This window comes from Muscardinus avellanarius (assembly GCF_963383645.1).
Source record: "Muscardinus avellanarius genome assembly, chromosome: 13".
In the NCBI taxonomy this organism is placed as follows: Eukaryota; Metazoa; Chordata; class Mammalia; order Rodentia; family Gliridae; genus Muscardinus; species Muscardinus avellanarius.
The window spans coordinates 4,531,220-4,547,856 of NC_137799.1; the positions used below are offsets into that span (position 1 = coordinate 4,531,220).

At 54.2% G+C, this 16,637-nt stretch overlaps 1 protein-coding gene across 1 annotated transcript in view; it reads left to right on the forward strand.

Moving 5' to 3' along the window:
* Window positions 1–16,637, forward strand: part of DDX31 (DEAD-box helicase 31) — a gene marked incomplete at both ends in the record, with an annotated part of 77,462 nt that overhangs the window by 53,270 nt on the left and 7,555 nt on the right. The window contains 1 exon segment of the mRNA XM_080708863.1: window positions 1,838–2,006. Coding sequence (XP_080564989.1) covers window positions 1,838–2,006 — 169 coding nt within the window.

Consider the following 16,637-nt stretch of genomic DNA (forward strand, 5'->3'; position numbering starts at 1 on the left):
CCCAGTGAGACAAGAGCCTTGAGGACAAGAAGTTTTAGTAAAAATATGCAGTGTGAAATGCTGCCTGACCAGCCGCCTGGGGAAACACTTCCTGCCACTGCTCGGCAAACTCATTATACCCGTAAAGCTGCTAGCTGGGCACCTCTGTCTCCCGAGACGGAGTGGTGTCTCCGTGCCTGGCTCCCAGGACTGGCGTGGAGAGGAGAGGAGGGAGTGCGCAGGTGGAAGCCCAGAGCTTGTTGGCTAAGGCAGAAGACGGGAGTGAGGGGGTTGCTGGGCTTGGCTCGTGTTCTTAGACCACAGTAAGCGCTGGGTTTGGGGAAGGAAGGGGAAGTAGAGGAAAGGCCCCGTCTCATCGCTCAGTACTGGGAGAGCTCTCCTCTGCAGACGAGAGCGTGTAGCTCTGTGGAGAGGAGCCGGTGTCAGAACCCTCCAGGTAGTGCAGACCATTTGAAGTGTTAAAGATTCCCTTTGAAAAAGCCAGTCCCTAGTTATTAAAAAGGGGAGTGAGCGTGGATTTAAGCGGGTGCAGAGGAGTTGTGGTAGTTATTATTTCCCATCGATTGGGAAAAGGAGCTCGCTTTGCTCAGTAAATAGAGCTTTGATGGATTCCCAGGATCCTTCCAGGAGCTGATCTGTTAAAATGACACTTTTTATTACTGTTCATAAACGCCGATCTCCAGGTGCTGCTGGGATATTACGTCTAAGCTGTGGGCAAACTTGCCAGCCCAGTGGCTCAACAAGCGAGGGTGGCTGGCGGTTGAGCCTCCTCCATCGGCAGGCAGTCAGGGCTGGGCTTGAAGTAAAGCAGAACGTGCCCTGCCCCGTCCTGCGGGAGCCAGCAGAGAGCAGGCGCTCGGTTTCCTTCCTTACTGGGAGATGCTCGAGGGGGAAGTGCATATAGGAAAGTCTTTCCTTTAAGGAAGGTCTACTTGAGGCGTAGTCAACACTTCAGCTCCTGGGAACCAAGTCTGGCTCTTCTCTGGCCACAGCCGGGACCTAGAATAAGAAGCCCCGTTCATAACTTTAAAATGGGACCGTGGCTTTGCTAGTGGAGTGTTGGATAGACTTCATGAACGGTTTCCTAGACTATCGTAGATATTTAATAATTTCCTTTATTCTTTAAAAAATTTATTTCTTTTTGTTTTCTTGGTTACACATTCTATGAATAAGTAAGACACACTGTACTGGTCAGTTCTGGGTGCCTTTAGAATGAACTCATTTTAAAGTCCATGAGTCCGCTCAGAACTGTTCTAGGCGAGCCCTGGGATGGCCTGAGGTGGCATCTGGAAGTGGAGGGACATGGGTATTGATGTCATTCATCATAGTAAACGTGACGGTCATGAGAAAATTTTTATTCAGTGAGTTTTGAAACATCTGCTCAGTAAGTTTTGAAACCTAATTTGGTCAGGAAAATTTTTTTCCAAATGTAAATATCTAACAGTTTTCTCATTTTTACACAAAATGATGCCCTTCGTTTCTTCCCTCATTCTCGTTTCATCTGTTTATCTACGGTATTTGTCAAGTCCCTGCTGTGGACCAGGTACTATGGTAGGTCCTGATACCATGGGTTAGTATGTTGCATTATATAAACTATTGGATTAGCGTAAACTCTCCAGTAGAATCAGAAATCTTGTTGGGTCTATTCAAGTAATAATTGTGGCTATAGTTGTTTGCTTAAGAATGTTTAAAATGCACAGAAACACCGATTGTGGTTAAGGATGTAACTGTCCTAGTGATTTCCTGTTGCCTGCAAGATCGAGTGCCGGGAGATGGCCGCCGGGCAGGGGCGCCCTCAGAGCTCCAGGCCAGCCCTCACAGCCGCCTCTTTCTCTAGCCCTGCAGGCCTTCATCCGAGCCTACGCCGCCTACCCCAGGGAACTGAAGCACATCTTCCACGTTCGGGCCCTCCACCTCGGCCATGTGGCTAAGAGCTTTGGGTTGAGAGACGCCCCCAGGAATCTCAGTGTCTCCGTCATGAAGAAGAGGAGGGCAAAGTTGAAAAGGTGAGGTGAGCAGAGTCTGTCCCAGGCGGTGGTTGGCAGCCGCGAGGTGCCACGGCAGGCTCCATGCCTAGCCAGGCTCCATGCCTACCCTTCCGCTTTGGTTTTTGTGATAAATCACCGCCCATGTCTGCCTGTCTCTCAATTTAATAAGCACCTGCAACAAGAAAAAAAATAACTAAGCCTGCAAGAACCCAGTGGTACATCCCATTGGGCTTAAATGTCATGGAGGATTATCAAGCACCAAGTCAGACCTGTTGGGTTGTCTCTGTGTGACTCAGGATTTGCCCAGGGGGCTTCAGTTGTGCCACCCAGGAAGGCGTTGGATTTGTATGAAGATTCCCGGTGTGTTCCGCGTGACTACCCGGGTAGCAAGCCCTGTCCTCGTGAGGTGGGAGAGGTGAGTGCCCATCCTCAGATTCCAGGACTGATGGTGCCCACATCTCCAGCACGCTGGCTGGGCATTGGTGCTGAGCAATCAGAGGCAGGGCATGAACTCATCCTCTCCCTTGAAAGAGTTATGTCCAGAGAGTCGGAGTGCAGAGTGCCCCATGGGCTGGGGCCGCCCCTGAGGCCAGTGCCAGAGCTGAGGCAATTGCTCGGCACACTTCCACACTGGGCACGGAGGCACACGTCTCCCCGTAATCCCAGAACTTGGGAAGCTAAGACAAAAGGATCGCAAGTTTGAGGATAGCCTCACCAAGTAGTGAGGCTCTCTTCAACCTAGCAAGACCCTGTTCCGAATAAATAAAATTGGGCTAGGGTACACCACAAAAAAGTTTTCTATTTCTCCCCAAAGACAAGGTGTTCTTTTAGCACCAGCCCCAGCCCCTTGCTGTAGCTAGAGCGCTACAGGCCCCACAGGTACTCTGTTGGGGTTTCGGGGTGGTCCGCCGTTGTCATGTGACCTGTGAGCGGGAAGAGAAGGGTGAAGGCGTGTTTGGGAGCACGACGGCTCTCCCCGTGGAGTCCTCGGGCCCTGCGGGCAGGCCTTGTGCTTGTCTCTCCTTCCTGCACTTCAGTTACGAGGGCCACGCTCTTCCTGCCTCTGGAACTCGATGGCCGCACGCCGCCCACCCTGCTCCTTCACCCACAGGGCGGCTCAGTCGCAGCCTGGCCAGGACCTGGGTGGCGGAGGGCGCGGGCCGCCTGCTGGGGCAGTAGCCGTAGGGTCCAGGGGCTTGGGCTTCAGCCCTGCCTCGGAGCCTGGGTTTCCTCAACTCCAAAAGGGAGAAGAAAGTCCGTCTGCGTTGGTAGTTACTTCACAAGATTGTTCTGAGAGTTCGCTGGGGTGATTTGGGTGCGTGCGCCGTGTGAACCGCGTGCTGGCGGCCGTGAGCGGGGCGTCACTGGCCAGCACGGCTTGACACGGGGCTCCGTGTGGACGGCTGCCTGCTTCTCCTTCCCGTGTTGGGACTGGCACGATGCTTGGCTTTTTTCCGCGCAGTAATGCCTCACGTTGGGGACACCTGCGGGCGATGCTGCAGGACGTCTATGAGGCGAGTGTGAACCGTTCTCTGTCCGCGCTGCCGGGCTCCAATGGCCGGGTGAGTGCAGGCGCGGGCAGCACTGGTTCCCGCAGTCCTGAGGCGCAGGGCTGCAGCCCAGGCGCTTCTCCCCTGCTTTCTTCCTCCTCCTCCAGGAGCCAGGTCCGCCTCGGCTCCACTCCCAGGCGCGCATGGCTCTGCTGTGCCCATGTGAGCATGGGAAGCCTGGCCGTCCCTGCCAGCGCCTCTGAACGCTGGCACCAGGGAAGTGGGGCCGGCCTGCCAAGGGCGTGCTGCTCAGCGGGCCTCTTTGTCCGTTCCTTTCCCCGAACGTAAATACAGTCCCAGAATTTCATCATTAGCAGGTGAGCTACCTTTATGACTTGAAGTTTCATTAGCAAGTGTTAATCCAGATAGCAGCTCTTCAGACCAGGATGTCCTCAGTCCTGCCCAGGGCCCGGGAAGCAGAGCGGCGGCACCCGGCAGGGGAATTGGAGACAGCATTGTCCTTACCTTGAGAAACCGCGAGGGAGAGCAACCGCCACCTCCCGCCTCAGCTGACCCTGGCTAGCAGATGGGCACCAAGACCACGATACCCCTGCGAGCAGGGGATTTAACAGGGCTTTATTCAGGGAAGAATGGGCTGATTAGCCGATAAAGAGCATGTAAGGTGGTATGGGGCGGCCTTTGATGTCTGGCCGGCGCGGCAGGGAGCCGGGCGTTGAGTGACAGCAGTGTGTCACAGGATTAGCGCGCCATGGCAGCGCCGCGCTCTGTTCTTGCGTGTCGCCGCTCTGTTACAGCTACTTTCCCCTTGTTGTGCCCTTCTTTTGAAGCCCCCGCCCCGCCTTTCTAATGCAGACGGGCACTTGAGGATACAGTGGGGACCTTTTTGTATTTGGGGAGATCTTGTCGCTCCTGGAGGAGGAAGGACTTTGCAGCTAATCTGCACATGGACCGTATAATTGTGGCCGGGGTGAGCGGCAGAGGAGCCCTGACAGATTGCCCACACCTCAGTCAGGGCCGGAGCAAATGCCAGTTGCTGCTTTTCGAGATCTGGAAAGAAAAGTCCATTGAACCACGCAAGGTGCAGAAAGTTGTGCCGCGGCCACAGTTGCCGCTCTGAGCAAAAGCGGGTCCTCGATAGCCCATCTGTCGAGGAGGAGAATGGGTTCCGTACGCTTTGTAAGGTGAATAAAAATAGAAGCACTAAATTCTCTATTCTGCTTTCCAGCTTACAGTGTTTACTGCCAGAATAATTACATACTGTAGGCAAACTGATAGCTGCAAACCAGACCCGTCAGGCCGAGCAGAAGCCCTCTTTCCCCCTGTCCCACAGTTGAAGGTGAAGGCTGGGAAACTGAGTCACAAGGCCAGTCGGGGAGGGGACGGGCAGCCTCTAGGCACCTCTGTGCGGCAAGAGAGGGATTCTTATCTCCCATACCGCCTTCAGCCCTTTGCTCACCCACTTTTTAGGACAGGAACATAAATAATGTTCCCAAATGAGATCTTAATAACGTGGTCTCTGTCGACTTTTCTAGGCCTCGGCTCTGTCTTTTCCCTGCACATAGGAATGCAGTCATAGCCACAGAGCTCTCTGACACCTGCGCACAGACCTGTCGGAGCAGCCCCGCCCCACACCTACACACAGGTGTGCACGGGGAGTCGGTGCTGCTGGTAAAATATTGAATGGCCCCTTAGCAACGGCCATCACAAACACAGTGTCTTCCTTCTGGGAAGTGCAGTTCTTATGTTGAAGCTATGTAGATTCCGCATTTCCCGAGAAGCAAAGATAACATATTCCTCCAACGTCTTTCCAGGAGACAGGCGCTGCGCCGCGCCACACGGCGGTGTCGATGCATCGACTTGTCTGTCCGTCTGGGCAGTCATGCACATGGGCGGTGCACGTCCAGGCGTGCTCCATAGGGCCTCGGTTCAAATGGTTCTAGAGAGCCGAGCGAGCCTTAAGATTTCCTTGTGAGACCTCGAAGGCGAGTCTGCCGTTGTTATGTCTCCCCATCTCATGGATTGGTCACACCCAGTCTTCGTCCCCGACAGTCATTTAGTTTCGCGTCCCCAGACAGTTTACTTGAGCTTCTGCCATCTCTGTCTCTGATGCTGTGCTGGTGCCCAAAACACCCGGGCAGCAGCATTTCAGAACCCAGTCGTTCTATCTCCCATTCTACCCCAACTCTGTCTTTATTTTGAAACATTTAAGTTGCTGGGCTGGCTGCAAACCTCAACCCTCCCAAGTGCGGGGACCGCAGGCTTGCTTCACCACGCCCGGTCTACTCCTTCCCCCTTTTTTTTTTTTTTTTTTTTTTTTTTTGCGGGTCTGGGGCTGGAACCCAGGGGCATTCTACCCCCAAGCTATACCCCCAGCCCTATTTTTTATTCTTTATTTTGAAACAGGCTCTCACTGAGTTGCAGAGGGCCTCACTAAGTAGCTGAGGCTGGCCGCGAACCGCGATCCTCCTGTCTCAGCCTCTGGAATGCTGGGATGACAAGCGTGCGCCATCACTCCTGGCTCTCCTTCCTTTTAAAATTAATAGAAAAATAGCAATATCGATGACTGGCTATTCTTTAAAAAGATGCAGTATTATTTTAATACGTAAATATTTTTAGCTGGGTGTGGCGGTGCACACTTGTAGTCCTAGTACTTGAGAGGTTGAGACAGGAGGATTGCAGGTTGGCAGCCAGCCTCAGCTACTTGGTGAGATGCTGTTTCAAAATAAAGAATGAAAAATAGGGCTGAGGGTAGAATGACCCTGGCTTCAAAAAATAACAGTTTCTTTTCTCAAGCCATCCTAGTTAAAATGGTAGTTCCCAGTTTCATCAAGTAAGGTAAATGAAACCAGGGAGCTCCCCCACCTGATACCTCCTAGTGAAGCCCAGGCGGTGGCCAGTGAGAAGGGTGTGCCTGGGGCCGGTTCCGGAAGGCCCAGCCTTGCAGCAGGTGCACCACACACTCCGCGCCGCACACACTTCTGTAACCTCTGTCCTCCCAGAGTCCTGGAAGTCTTTGGTTGCTCCAGTGAGCAGGCGTGCTCTGGCCTTCACACGCGCCAGCGCTCCACCCTGGAGACTTTGGCCACTTGCATTATTGCGGGCGCTTCATCACGGAAGCTCAGATTGGAGCGCTTGCAAAGCTCGGGCTTGGGGCAGTGTTCACGGTCAGAGGCCTCTGCTGTGCCGTCTGGTTCTCGCCTCACGTGCTCGGTTGTAAGTAATAGCAAGCGCTCACGCATGGAATGCTACTACAGCTGGAGAAGTTTGTTCCCCGAGCTGCCCCCTTCCCCTCCCTCGCTCCTTCAATCCAGCTGACATCTAGATTGAGCCCTGGCCCAGCCCTTTCTGTGTGTGCCTTGGACAGGTCCTCGGCCTCCCTTCTCAAGGAGGCCATGTGTCTCACGGTGTCCTCACACAGAGCAGACCACATGCAGTGCCTGGCTCTTGAAGAATTGGGAGCGCCTGAGGACCGTGACAGTGACCCTGTGACTGTCGCTTCTTCCCCTGGCTCGGGCATCCTGAGTGCCCGGCACTGGGAGCTCGGAGAGCGCGCAGTTAGCCGCAGCCTTCCAGCACCCTTGAACCTGTCTTTCCAGGAACAACCTTGAGAACGCAGAGCTGCTCCCTCGAAGGCCAGCATTAAGAAGCTGCAGCTGCATCTCCCTGTAAAGCAATATTCTCATCATTAGGAGCAGCTTGCCTGCCAGTTTTTACGTGGCATTTACAACCTCCCTAATATCACTTAATTAGCTGAAGGCAAACCTGGAATCCTGCCCACTGTGAGAATTTTCTCAATTTCACCAAGCCACTTACCATTCTGCAAAAAACAGATTGGCCGAACGGTGCGCCGAGCGGCTGGGCAAAGCTGCGCTTGCAAGCACGAGGCTGTCTCCGTGTAGGTCTGCCCGCCCTCTGCCTTGTTCCTCACGCCCTGTCCCCGTGCAGGGCTTCGTGGGCAGCAGCTCTCAGCCCTGCAGGGTCGTCTGGACTCCTGGACAGACCACCCCCGAGCCTGCTGGGCCTCCACAGCCTGCGCCCCTGCGGCCTGGCTCAGAGCCGCGCAGTGGCGACCCATTGCTCTTGTGATTGAAGCGAGCCACAGCCCCTCCATGGCAGGGCCCTGCGGCCTGGCTCCTGCTGAACTTTCAGCTCCCTGACGCCCTCTCACTGTCCGCAAGGCCTCTGCCTGAACGTAGCCGGGGCCCTCGTCCAGCCTGTTGGGACAGCACCGCGCCTGGGTGTGCCGTGTGTGTGTGTGGTTGGATTCCATCCCTCTTCAAAGGCTTCTCGACCTCTGTATCCCCAGCACCTCCCAGCACATACACAGTAGGAACTGGGAAAAACTCTTTGCTACTGGGGATGAAGCCCAGGGGCCTTCTACTTTCGGGCTAAACCCCAGACCTGTTTTAAGTTTTCATTGGAATAGGGTCTCCCTAAGTTGCTGAGGGCCTCACTCAGTGCCTGAGGCTGGCTGCAAACCAGCGATCCTCCTGTCTCTGCCTCCCAAGTAGTGGGGATTACAAGCGTGCGTCACCACACTCGACACAGAAAATCTTTTCAAATGGCTGAGTAGAAATGGAAAATGTCCTGTAATTCTGAGAGGAGGAGCTTAAAGGGAAAGGCAGAGAAAAGAAATCAGTCTACATGAGAGGTAAATCCCTCTTTTTTAGTGAATCCCGAAGGCGACAGAACCCCTGCCTTTGGCCGCTCTGTCTCTGACAGGCCTGTGTGCCGCTTGGCAGTCAATCTGTTTTGAGAACAGGCGCGGGGCCAGATCTCCACCACGTGAAAGCCAGGTGAAGGCGTGTGGGCATCAGCCACAGGCCCCGGAGCTGAGCGGGCCGCAGTGGGCTCCCCATCTTCCTAGACGAGGCCAGAACTCAGCCTCACCTGAAGACCAGGGAGAAGCAGGCCACAGCAGGAGCTGCGAGGCCAGACGGGCCCAGGGGCGGGGAAGCAGGCTCCATTCATGTTCTCCTGGGGAGCTCTAGAACGACGGGGCCCGTGTTCAGTGAAGTCTGACCTAAAAAGTGGCACCAAGGTGATCATGAACTTGGCCCAGGGGCAGCCCAGGCCCTGAGAGCGCGGTCCTCAGAGCAGGTGAGGTCCAAGGGACCCCTTAACATAAGGCAGGGAGGTGCAGGTGGGGCGGGGCCGCTGTTGAAAGTGCAGTGTCACAGGCCTGGAACCCACCACAGGAGGCAACTTAGTGAAAACTATCTCAAAAAACAATCGGAGCCAGGCTCAGTGGCACAGGCCTATAACCCCAGTACTTAAGAGGCTGAGATAGAAGGATTGCAAGTTCTAGGCCTGCCTCAGCAACTTAGTGGGAGCCAGTTTCAAAAGAAAAAAAGTTTGGGGTATGGCTCAGGTAGGATGCCTCTGGGTCCCATCCTTGTAGGATGTGTTAGGATTGCTGTCTGGCCACAGCCTGGGTGGCTGTGCGGATGCCAGCGTGCACTTTCAGGGCCCTCTGGGGCAGGGTGAATCTGGGTGAGCTTGAGCCTTTCTTCAGAGCGCTGGGAGAAGAGCTCTTGTCCTGTGTAAGGCGAGGAACGGGAAGGCAGCCTGTGGGGCAGTGGGCCAGGGTGGAGGGACCGACCAGCAAGTCGCCAGCACTGTCCAGCGGTCTCAGCAGTTGGTTGGTGAGCCCATGCTGTGGCTGCCCCTCCATCCTCACAAAGCCAGTCCACTTCTCCTTCCTGCCCGCTCTTTGCAGTCAGGTCCTGTAGGCCCTGTTTCTCTGGCTCTGGCTTAATTACAGCTCTGCACATGCTGCTCTCTACATTTGGCCTTTTGCTTCTCCCACTCTATTTTTTTCTGTCTGACACCATGCAATTACCAGCTTTCTGCCTCCTCGTGGAACAAGTGCACCCTCATCCCCGCCCGGCTAATGAGGCGATTAGAGGGATTTCACAGTGACCCCACGCTTCCTCCACACCTGGGTCACCTGCAGCCAGCGGGAGCCCAGGCTGTGCTTTCCGTCACACAGCCCGGACGGACGGCAGCAAAGAGCAGGAGCCCAGCCAGCCTCTCCCGCAGGGTGCTGGAGACAGTGGCGGCGCCACCAGAGCCCGCCAGGCAGGCTGGGATTAGAAGATGCCGCCGGCTGAGCACACTGCAGACGAGGCGTCAGGCTGGAGAGCGCCACGCTTCCTTGGTCTCCACTCTGACCCGCCCCACTCCCGTGCCCTGCGTGCCGGCAGAGGGAGCGCATCCCCACCATGAAACGCCAGCGCCTCCATCTGCCTAGGACCTGCACGCATGGCCCCAGTAGCGCTGGTCCTGGTGTCCCAAGCCACTGTTTGAAATGTAGCACTTCAACCTCTTACGTGTGTGTGTGTGTGTGTGTGTGTGTGTGTGTGTGTGTGTGTGTGTGTGTGAGAGAGAGATATTGGGGATGGAACCCAGAAGCATTCTATCTCCGAGCTACACCCCCAGCCCTGTATTTTAGTCTTTATTTAGAAACAGTCTCACTGAGTTGCAAAGGGCCTAAGTAGTAATAAGGCTGTCCAGGAACCCGGATCCTCCCAGCTCAGCCTCCCAAATGCTGGGATAACAAGCCACCACGGCCAGCTAACACTCAACTGTTAATAATAAAGGAAGGAAATGTTACATGAGAACCAACATCCCAGCGTGACGATGGGGAGACTTTTTACATGAGGTTGTGGTTTTTATTTTTAATTTTTGCCATACCGAGGTTGGAACCCAGGGGCACTCTACCTCCAAGCCATACCCCCAGCCCTATTTTTTACTCTTTATTTTGTAACAGGGTCTCGCTGAGTTGCAAAGAGCCTTACAAAGTAGCTGAGGCGGGCGGCGAACCGCAGTCCTCCTGTCTCAGCCTCCCCAGTGCTGGGATTACAAGCGTGCGCCACCACGCCCGGCTTGAAGTTGTGGTTTCTAAAGCGACCACTTCACACCTTTGCAAGTCATTGTTGCCACGCGCCCTGCTGATCTGTGTGTTCTGTGCTGGAGTCTGTGCTGCCTCAGTGAGCACGCACGTGAGGTTCTAGGTTCTCTGACGTGGCAGCAGCGTCTCTTGCCTGTGTATCCTCTGCTGAGCTGAGCCCTCCACGCCCGTTGACCTCACTGAGACCTCACCTGGTCCCTGTGCCCACGCAGCAGTATCCGAGACTGGTGAGGAGCCCAGAATCTCAGGCCCTCCCCTCTGCATCCTGCAGCCTCTCTGGGGAGCTGCTGGGTTCTAGGGTTAGCGCTGGGCTAAGTAATCGCGTTTTTTTTGTTGTTTTTTTTTTTTTTAACATGAGCAGATTATTCTTTGTGTAACCAAGAGATGGACTCAGCAGGAGACATCAAGTTGCGCATGTAGGAGAATTGGGTTTGCAACCATCAAGGTAGAACCCTGGGGCGGGTTGCATAACTGTCCGCTCACTGGGGCAGCTGTCAAGAGACCCTTGAGAAGAGATGGCTGCAGGAAAGGTCTGGCTCGAGTGTTGTCGGTTTCCTGTGGTGCAGGAGTGGAACAGGAAAAGCAGCCTGGGCTTTGAAGTTAGTCATTCCAGAGCCTAGTCCCAGCCCTAGCACTCAGCAGCAGCCTCTTGTAAAGTGGGGCCGGCGAGGTGTCAGGCAGGCATGGGAAAGGCGATGGGTGCGTGGCCTTCGGCGTGCTGCTGAGCTTAGTGGCGTGTCCAGTAAAGGCGAGCACTTGGTAGTCTTACCCGAGGCCACCACCCCAGCCCGCCAGCCTCTCGCCTGTCTTGCCTGCCCTCATGTGGCCCTGCCCCCAGGTGAGCCAGATGGACCGCTTTCATGTTCACCCTTTGGTCTTATTTCCAGTGTTTGGTCTCTGAGGTTCCAGTACTGCGTGCATATAATTTGCAAACATAGAAATACATGGTGGCAGGCCATGGGTCCCCGGGCAGTCCTCGATGGCTGATGATGGCTCCTTACCTCCTTCTCTTTCCTGTTCTGATAATATTGGCAGTCAACACCTGATCCTTCTATCAGAATAAACTAGGACTCAAGAATGGCACCTTGCCCCAGCTTAGAGAATGAGTCCCACGGCATGTGCAAGGCAGGGCTGGAGTTCTCCCCACAGAGGCCACACCGCCCAGTGCCTCCAGCTGCCCCAGCACGCAGGGACACAGCCCTCCCCTCTGTCTCGGGGGCTGGTCTCAGCACACCGGGGCTGCGCAGGCGTGCAGTGGAGACCGCCCAGCAGAAGAAGAGGGGCGGGCAGCAGCAGAGCGACTGCATGCCAGGTGCTCGGCAGAGCCGGGCACGTCTCTGCGCGGAGGGCTTGCTTCCTCCCCCGGCCACCATGGCACCTGGTTGGAAGACCGGCGGCGGCTGCGGTTGCACTGGGTGGAGCTGGCTGCGGCTCACCAGCTAAATCCCCGTGCACTTGTACACAGGCAGCGCGTCACACCCTGCCTTCAAGTCATCAGAGTCCTGAGACATCGCCAAGAAGACATTCCTAAGAAGGTCAAGACCGGCAGGGTTCCTCTGCCACAACAAGCCAAAGGTTGTGGTCCCTCCGGCCCTGCCCCCCCCCATCCCCGCTCTTCCTCCTTCCCTCTGCACTAAACTCGGGTCCACCTGTGAGCTGAGGCCCAGCCTTTTGGGCTACATGTAGGGGTGTAGGTGTTCTCTGCCACCATCCGTGAGTGTGGCAGGCCTTGCAGTATCTTCCGGGTCAGGGTATCACCGTGGCTAAATGGCTTCAAGCAGGGCAGACCCAGAGGCCTGAGCGCTGCAGTGTGGGCCCGGGATCCTGCCCTGACGTATCAGTTTCAAATAAAACTTACCTTGTGTTTCTCCCTCTTAGCAATAGTTAATACTATTTTCACAAGTGAAGGTGTGTGAAGCACTTTGCACACTGTGCCAGTGCACAGCCCCTCCCTGGCCTGCTGCCCCTCCCCAGGGTCCTCAGCCAGGTGACCGGCAGAACTGGCGTTCCAGCCCCCGGCACCAGCATCCTGGTGCTCTGGCCCTCGCTGTGCTCTGCCATCTGCGCCCATCTGAGCTTCGCGGAACTGCCCGAGCAGTGGTCACCAGGGCTGAGTAGCCTCACGTCTCCACCGTTCGGGGACTCTGGCTCAGCCCTTCGTCTTGAGACACAGCCTTCTCTAAGCGTCGCCTCTTTGCTGTCCCCGACGTACTGCCCTTCCAGGCAGTGTTTGCTAATCGCTGGTGAGTGGTACTTCCTGCACAGTGCCTGCTTTTTCTTTGGTATAAGGCTGAATTCTCTTGGGGGGGGGGGGAGACACGTATGTACTTACGCGTATACGTAGTAGAGATTGAACCCGGGGTGTTCTACCTCTTGAGCTACCCCTAGCCCTTTTATTTTGAAACGGTCTCACCATGTTACTGCATGCAGGCCCTCGAACCTGCAGTCCTCCTTTCTTGGCCTCTCAAGTACTGGGATGATAGACGTGTGTCACCATGCCCTGCTCCAAGTTCATGTTTTATCGGCCTTGGTATCCGCAGAGCCAGCCCGGGCTTTGACTGTTATCTCGCAGCCGCGGGGCTCGCTCAGGTTGTTTTCCCCCCTGGCAGCTTAACAGAACCGGGACTCAGTTGGGTCCTGAGAAGCCACAAAGAAGGCATTCCTAAACAATAGGGCCAGGCAGTGTTCATCTGCCAAGCAGAACCCAAGATTAGGGGTCCCTCCAGCCCTCCCTCCCTTCATTGCTTCCTTCCTCCCTTTTTTTCTTCTTTTATTTCCTTCCTTTTTGAGTTGAGGGATCTCTGTTCCCCAGAGACTATCCTCAAACTTAGGATCCCCTGCCTCAGCTTCCCAGGCAGCTGGGGCCCTCGCCGTGCCGCACCACACCCAGCTCAGTTAGGGTCTTGGTCGGGTTCCTTTCCCTCCCGTGACCAGGAGCAGGGGGAGCTTTCCGTAGGCAAAATCACTCCCATGCTCGATGATGCTCTACCCAGAGTGTTCGATGCTCTACCCAGAGTGCTCGATGCTCTACCCAGAGTGCTCGATGATGCTCTACCCAGAGTGCTCGATGATGCTCTACCCAGAGTGCTCGATGATGCTCTACCCAGAGTGCTCGATGATGCTCTACCCAGAGTGCTCAATGATGCTCTACCCAGAGTGTTCGATGCTCTACCCAGAGTGCTCGATGCTCTACCCAGAGTGCTCGATGATGCTCTACCCAGAGTGCTCGATGATGCTCTACCCAGAGTGCTCAATGATGCTCTACCCAGAGTGTTCGATGCTCTACCCAGAGTGCTCGATGCTCTACCCAGAGTGCTCAATGATGCTCTACCCGGAGTGCCTGGCTGCACCAAAGTGGCTCTTGTCACATCCCTCTGTTAGCACTTGTCACTCCCCCTGTCATCTGAGCCACCGGCACCTGCGCTGACATCCTGCCTTTCCCCTCCTTCGGCTCCTCAGGAACCTAGCCAGCCTGGAGCCACGGAGGTCAGCCCAGCCCCCGCCATCACTCAGGGCCACGCCTCCTACCCCATCCTTCAGAGACCTCCTTGTGGCCTTGCGTCAGTCGCTTACTAGCAGAGTGTCTCACATCAGCGAGCTGTGTCCTCTGTAGATCTGTTTTAATTACGTACACAAAAGGGCATGCCCTGGTAAAATCAAACTAACCAGAAACCAGAGGCAGGAGACGTTTTGTACGGGGATTCCAATACTTTGGGGTTTGTCCATAGAGAAAGATTTTACCATTTTCTTTCTTTCCTCTCTAAAATGAATACACGAGTTTTGTTTAATTATAAAAGTAATACATGCTCATTATAAAAATTGAGGAAATAGAAGCTTAAAAATTGCTCCTACACCAAAAACTCAAGTTAAGCCAAGCTCACATTTCTCTGCCCGTGTCGTACGGGGAATATATGTCTATAATGAGGTCCTCGCCCGACCTAAATGGTGCTGAGTGACTCATCAGCTTTTCCACTGAAGTTGTTCAGCTCTAACTTTGAAGATGCACTTTATCAGGGCTTCCAGGTCTTGTGAGGTTTGAGATCATGTTAACATTTTTATATTAAAGCAATTTTATAAGCCGGGCATGGTGGCACACACTTGTAATCCCAGCACTTGGGAGGCTGAGACAGGACGATCAGGGGTTTGCAGACAGCCTCAGCTATTTGGTGAGACACTGTTTCCAAACAAAGAATAAAAAATAGGTCTGGGGGTGTAGCTCAGAGGTAGAATGCCCCTGGGTTCAATCCCTAAAAGAAAAAACCTATTTTACAGCCAGTCTTTGTAGTGTACACCTAGAATCCTAGTATTTGGGAGGCTGAGGCATAATAATCGTAGGTTCTAGGCCAGCCTCGGCCACTTAGTGAGACCCTCAACAACTTAACAAGACCCTGTTTCAAAATAAAAGGTTGAGGGTTGGGGGTTTACCTTAGATGTAGAATGCCCCTGGGTTCAGTCCCCAGCTCCTTGTTTAGAAAACCACAGTACAGTGGTTGGGTGCTCAAGCCACGGTTCAGACTCCCCAGCTCCGCGTCCCCGCTCCCGCAGTGCTGGTCACGCCCCTGGTCACGCACTTAACTCCGCACCTAGTTCTTGAGCAGTAACAGGGGCTCCCACAGCACCCGTTTCGCAGGTTCCCGGAGAGGTAAAGCCACAAGAAGCCCGCAGGTGCTGGCTGTGCAGGAGTCTGCGTGAGGGCCGGTGGCTGTCAGGAGGCCGGCAGCAGTTGGGATGGCTTCTACTTAACTGAACTCCACCAACAGCCCATGCACTTCGCAATTGCTCAAGTGGCTGAATGCATGTATCCAGTAGGCCCCATTCACATGGCGGGCATTGGCGCCGGCCCCTTAGGCATCCTGTGCTCTGAGTCTAAAGGAAGCATCTTAGGGCTGCATTTCGGTTTGGGGGTATTTGTTGTTGTTTTGTGGGTCTGGGGATGGAACCCAGGGGCATTCTACACCCCTAGCCCCAATTTTTATTCTTCATCTTGAAACAGGTTCTCACTAAGTTGCAGAGGGTCTCACTAAGTAGCTGAGGCTGGCCGTGAACTACAGTCCTCCTGTCTCAGCCTCCCAAAGGCTGGGGTTACAAGTGTGTGGCTAGATGTACTTTTTTTTTTTTTTTTTTTTTTTTTTTTTTTTTGGTGGTACTGGGGTTCCTGGAAACCCTTCTACCTCCGGGCTACACTCCCAGACCTATTTTTATATATTTTTTTGGAAACAGGGTCTCTTAAGCCAGCGCGGCTGGCTTCGAACCAGTGTGATCCTCCTGTCTCCGCCTCCCAAGCGCGGGGATTACAAGCATGCGCCACCACGCCTGGCATAGATGTACATTTTGAACCTCAAGAAATAGCTTATTGTTCGGTGACTTTAATGGATAATTTCTGGGAAGAAATTATCCACGTTTTACTATAAACCAACCCAAAATCCAGATGCAAATAAAGCAGTAGCAGACCAGAAGGAAATATTCTTAAATGTTCCTTAAGTCCTGGAACAAAGACTTTATGGCACAACTTGCCGTGAGTCATAAAGGAGACAGGGATAAACTTAAGATACGGTAGGTAAAAGTTTAAAAATATAACCTGTTCTATTAAAAACACATCATTACTAGCCAGTCCTGATGGCGTACAGCTGTAATCCCAGCTACTCCAAAGCCCGAGGATGGCAAGCTAGAGGCCAGCGCAAGTAATGTAGCTTAAATAAGTAAATAGAAATGGCTGAGGATGGGCTCAGTGGCAGATCCTTGCCTAGCGTTTGGCAAGCCCTAGGTTCAGTCCCCAGGAGTACACGTGCGTGTGCACGCGCGTACACACACACACACACACATAAATCTGCCTTACAGTGGCTTTTACCCAGGAGTCCCTCTGTGAATTTGTTGGTCAGACTGAAAGAAGGCCCTGCAGCCTCTCTTCCGGTGGTCATCCTAGCAGAGTATATTGATTTACTAATGAGGCTGCGGCTTCACCTTACTGCCCTGCAAGTGGCATCTGCCTGTCCTGAGTAACCAAGCCCCTGACCCAGGGGGGTCTTCAGCCTTCGCTGCAAGAGAGTTCCCGCAGTTAGATAAACCGATCTGTTGCCTGGTAACCACAAAATTACTACAGAGGATATCCAGGAAGCTTGGGAGAGGGTCCCGGTACTGGGAGAGCAAGAAAGTTGGCAAGTTCCCTGCAGAGCTTGGCAGAAGGAGGCCCACGGGCTCCAGGCGCGCTCGGCTTCAGGACAGCTC